The 5,087-nt window shown below is 50.9% G+C and overlaps 1 protein-coding gene across 1 annotated transcript; it reads left to right on the forward strand.

Moving 5' to 3' along the window:
- The first annotated feature begins 904 nt into the window (after positions 1–904).
- On the forward strand, positions 905–4,492 carry LOC103070581 (doublesex- and mab-3-related transcription factor C1-like). The gene is made up of 5 exons (XM_007445597.1): positions 905–1,119; positions 1,202–1,359; positions 2,026–2,162; positions 3,253–3,400; positions 4,380–4,492. Exons 1-5 carry the CDS (start codon positions 905–907, stop codon positions 4,490–4,492), a joined length of 771 nt encoding a protein of 256 aa, XP_007445659.1.
- Positions 4,493–5,087: the final 595 nt, after the last annotated feature.

Genomic DNA, 5,087 nt, shown 5'->3' on the forward strand with positions numbered 1-5,087 from the left:
CGGCAGGCGGACTCTCAACCACTGCGCCACCAGGGAAGCCCAAGCATAATTGTTGAAGTTTGGAGAGGAGCATGGAAGATTGTTGGGAGGCTGTGGAGGGAATGCACGGGTTTGCATGAAAGCAGAGAGGGTGTGTTGGTGCAAGAGAACAATTAGTGTAGTGAGGAGTTGGCTTTTGACTAGATCAGGATCTGGCATTCACTAGGGGGGATCAACAAACATCTACTTGATAAATAATTGAGGGAATTAATGAAAATAATGGTTGAAACAGGGGCTTGAGATCCAGCAGAATGATATGATTTCATGAGATGCAAAGGGGTATCAGTTTAAAGAGGGAGCAAGAGAATAATTAAGATTTCGATGGGGTGCAAGAAAAAAAAAATCGGAATGGAAGGTGAGAGGAAGACTGAATGTAGGGCATACAGGAGACTAATAATAGAATTGAATGCAGAGGGGCATAGAATCATGAGTAGGGAGTGAATGAATGCAGGAGGTTAGGAAGACAATTGTGGAAGTGGATGCCAGGAATAATAGCTGGGCATAGCAGAATACAAGATGGTACATGAGAAAGGGAAGTAGTCATTGTTGAAGGGGGCATGAGAGTGCATGTGCATGCCTGAAAAGGGTGTCTATGTGGAGTGAAGGTAGGCAGAGAGACTAGTAATTGGATTGAAAATATACAGGACCCATGCCCAGAGTTTCTTGGACCCTGCCTATGCATGAGTGGAGCTCCCTGGGAAGGAGGCTACACGAAGTAAGAAGGGAGGGTACAATCTCATTTCAGCGGTGAGCTGGGTGGAGAAGAATCCAGCCGCCTCAGATGGGGTTTTCCAAGGGCAGAGGAAGTACGTTGTGGGTAGGGGATCATGTGGCCACCCTGACCTCCACTCCTTGCTCTAGAACCATGGATCCCGATGAAATGCCTGCTGTGCCCTGCGGCCCCCCTGACTCCACCACTGGACTTGAGACCAGAGCCCCGTGGGGGATTGAACCTGGTCCCAGAAGAGCTAAACATCGCAGTGCCCGCTGCCACAAACACGGCATCACTGACCAAACCAAGGACCAGGAGCACTACTGCCTCTTCGACGTCTGCGAGTGTCACAAGTGTGCCCTCTCCTCGTGAGTATGGTGTCTGACAAGGGGAGGGGAGTGGGCCTCCTCTAAAGGTGACTGACTTTAGACCTGCAATCCCCCACTTTAGGGAACACTGCAGCATCTTGCCTGCTGAGAGTACCTTGAAGTCGGAGGAGGGGCCACTCCGAAAGAGGCACCTGACTGAAGGACTCATAAGGAGTGGGACCACCTCTGCCAAAGCTCACAGCCATGTCAACAAGTTGGCCATTCAAGCAAGAGTCCCCAGTGAGTATCTCTGGCCAGGGAGGGAGTCTGAGTTTTGGGTGTAGGGAGCATGAGTAGTTTTGTCACCAGTCCTACCACCCAATTTCGATGTGGCTTTGGGCAAGTTACTCCTTGGGCCTTAGCTTCCCCAACTATAAAACCTCATCAATATTATCTACCAAGTGCTGGTGGGCTGGAGAGATCTGGGGCGGGGGGTGCGGTCAAAAAGGTCCACGGTGGGATGAGGCCTCAGATTGGGTGGGAGGTAGAGTCGGGGGCGGGGGAGACGGTCAGGGGGAAAGGCTCACCTAAGCTGTCCCCAGTCTCTCACAGTTGGGAAGGAGAACATCGGCTTGAGGCCCACCCCTGTGCAACCCCTGGGGAGGAGTCTGGGGCCAGTGTGGGAAGCTTCCACCTCAGCTGCTGCCCAGACCCCTTCCTGTGCCCTGAAGACCTGGGTACCATCTCTAACCCTACTGCAACTTGCCATATGACCCTGGGGAAAAAAATACTTCTCTCTGGGTCTCATAGTCCCCAGTCCCAAAATGAAGAGTAGGACTAGCTTGTCTTCAAGGTCTTCCCAACTCTGACATCCTGGGCTCCTATCGTTGTCCTAAAACATGCCCACATCTCCTTTCCGTGGCCGGCTTGGTCCCTGACTCCAACCTGTGCTCTCTGCTCCTGCAGGCAAGCTCCCAAGGAGCTCTGCTGATTGGTCTGGTCTCGGAATCTTTGTCTCTGTCCTGGACTCCAGCACCCTTGAAGAAGCAACTAACAATTTCTCTTTCCAGGAAGTCACACAGACCCCCTGCCCTGCCCAGCAGGTGAGTAGAGTGAGAAGGACCATGGAGCTAGTCGTATATTTTGTTATTGAGTGCCCAACCTTCTGGTTAAGGCCATGGGAGCAAGAAAGAGGAAGTGAAGGCAGTGCAGTGCAAGTGGAGGAGGAGGAGGAGGAGGAGGAGGAGGAGAAGGTGGCATCTCCGACTATGGGGCAACGACAGAGCTCTCCCAGCTTTGCCATTTCCAATTTGTGAGACTTTGGACAAGTAACTTTACATCTCTGAGCCTCTATTTTCCTATCAGTGTACTGAGAGGGGACAATATTCTACACCTATAACATTGACAAGAGGCCTAGCACAAGGCCTGCCACATAGCAGGCCTTTGACAACTGGAGGCTGTTATTCCACATGAAACAAATCGATGGGATAGAAGCTCCTGCTGAGAAGGGGGGCCATGATGGTGAGGCCCACCATCTCACCCAGGCGAGAGTCTAATAACCGTCAGAGAAAAGTTCCTGGAGATGAGCCAAGCTGGCCCTTCAAGTGCCTTGGGTAACTTGACTGGGGAATATGGAGGCAAGAACCAGTCCTTGGACAGGCACAGTAATCACGTCACTCCAGGTGCCTTGAAGATTAAAACACAGACACCTCTGACTTCCCATAATCTTTACTGTTGCCTTGGGAGTTTTGAAAAAGCTGGGAGGAATTAGTGTCTCAGGAAAGATATAGAAAAAAAGAGATCAGAAAAGAAGACAGTCCAAGCAGGGGAACAGACTTGTCCAAGCCACAACGACTAATGGCCAGCTGGCATTCAGACTCCCACATGCAGATATTGCAAAATCCTTGCTCCTCTCTCTCTACTGGTAGTATGTGCCTGCCAGAGGGATAAATCCCCTGGCTTCTCCTTTCCTTGTTCCTAGATGCTCAACTCTGATCCTCCAGCCCTGTGCCACCCTTAACCCCCTTCTACTGCAGCCATGGATTCTGGGGAAATTGTGGGGTGCAGAACCCTGGCAGGGGCCAAGCTTAGTGAAGGAGAAGAGCAGAAGGCCTCAGGGTGGCTGGGGACTGAAGGGGCACGGGGGAGGTGTGGGTTCCCAGCTCCCATTCTCTCACATCCTTTGCTTTGCAGGCTCCCAAAGCTTCCGACCAGGTCTCGGTTTCTGCCTCCTCAGAGTGGCAGCGAAAACTGGAAGCGGCCGAGGCTCTGCTGGCTCTGAGAGAGTCTTCCCAGGCCCCTTCTGGCTCCATCTCTGTGCTCCAGCCCTGTGTTGCACCAGGTAGCCTGGTCTTTGAAAGGAGAACATGGGGTTGGGGATAGTTGGGAAATGGGAGGCGGTTGTGTTAAGCAGGGCCTGACTGGGAAGTCAGAGTTGGAGGGGGGTTGGGGGTTGAACCTCTTTGGGCCCAGGCAGCCAAGCTCCTCAGTCTGACTCTTGACGTGGCAGTACATGGTTGTTCAGTGAATCATCGGTTTATCGAGCATTGTGCTCAACACCAAATGTCCAGTGCCCTGATGTCAAGAAATAAGGAAACCAAGTCCCTAAGAGTAGCAGGGACTTACCCTAGGGCATGCAGCATATCAAGTGGAAGAACCAGGTCTCCTGACTCCCAGCCCAGGGCTTTCTATCCAGACCCCTGCAGTCTGCTGTGACCTGGGAAGGACATACATAGGTGGTAAGAGCCTAGTCCAGAAGGAGATCTGGTTCCTGCCTTCAGGGAGCTTCCAGTCTCAAGGTGGAGCATGGATGCCTTCACAAGTCGTGTTTTGCGGCTGTATCTCACTGATGAGCCTGGGGAGGAAGGACTGGAGGCGAGATAGACACCTGGGGAGGCTGAGAGGGAAGGCTGGGCACGACCAGACCAAAATGGTGCATTCGGTATGGAGTGTGAGTGAAGCAGCCACCCTGAAGGAACTGCTGGAACAGAGGGGATGAGGGTGGAGAGGCTACCAGTCACGGAGGTCTGGCATGCCAGGCTTAGGAGGTTAGATCAGCAACTGTGGGTGGTGAGGAGCCAGGGAATGTCTGAACTAGGGAGGAGCATATTCAGAGGCACTGGGCTTGACAAAAAGAAATGTGGTGGCTGTGATGGAGGGTTTGGAGGAGGCAGGACTTGAGATGGGCAAACCAGCAAGGAAGAGTTCTGTGCAATACAGTCCAGGTGACAAAGCCTTGATTGGGTGGAACAAAAAAGAGGGGAGAGCCAGGAGGGGAAATGGATGAGACCTGACCCTGACCCCCTTCTCTGTGTCTACAGCTCCTGCTGGAGTTAGAGGACTTCAGCCTCCTAACCCCTCTCTTGGACCTGCGCCAGCCAGCTCCGTTTCTCTGCCTAATGGACACCTGGGGTGCATCTCCCCCTTGAGCTAGAAGCCCAGAGTGGGAGAACTCACTAAAATGCTGACTATGTATGCATTTGCAAAATGCTTAATGTCCAAAATTCTTAACGTCTTTTTTTAAGCCTTTAGGCGCTTATATAAGCTTTCAGACCCGTTTTTTTATATGGGGCAATTCCTTGACTGAGGGTGGATATTCTTGTACCTCCATCCTTTACTTTCTTGGATCCCAGGGCCTTTTAATGTCTCTTATGAAAACAGGGTTGTACAGTCTAAGCTGATCAGTCTCTAAATAGGGTTCTGTGTGAGTCCATATGTTCATCTGCCAGAGTTTTTATTTGATTCATGATTGTGAACATACTGGCACGCTCATATACTTATCCATGCATGTGAAAATCTGAGGATGTTTTCATTTTTTGTCTAGGTTTGTGGGTGTGAGCAAATAATAAACCCTTGTTGTAAGGCACTGAGATGTAGGAGTTGTTTGTTACTACAGTATAACTTAGACTCTCCTGACTCTAACAGACTTGTTCAATTCACTTTTCAAAGGGAGAAGCTCTTTACTCAATAACTGGGATTTCTTAACATGGCTAGATAAGAAAATGGTAGAGAAAAAAAAAGGGGTGGGA

This window comes from Lipotes vexillifer, unplaced genomic scaffold (genome assembly GCF_000442215.2).
Source record: "Lipotes vexillifer unplaced genomic scaffold, Lipotes_vexillifer_v1.1 scaffold2051, whole genome shotgun sequence".
Taxonomy (NCBI): Eukaryota; Metazoa; Chordata; class Mammalia; order Artiodactyla; family Lipotidae; genus Lipotes; species Lipotes vexillifer.

Excerpts from the sequence above, each read along its gene's own strand:
- LOC103070581 (XM_007445597.1), top strand. The coding sequence starts at position 905 with ATGGATCCCGATGAAATGCCTGCTGTGCCCTGCGGCCCCCCTGACTCC. Across the intron at positions 1,120-1,201 it reads CACAAGTGTGCCCTCTCCTC|GGAACACTGCAGCATCTTGC; the intron begins GTGAGTATGGTG and ends CCCCCACTTTAG. Across the intron at positions 2,163-3,252 it reads CCCCCTGCCCTGCCCAGCAG|GCTCCCAAAGCTTCCGACCA; the intron begins GTGAGTAGAGTG and ends TTTGCTTTGCAG.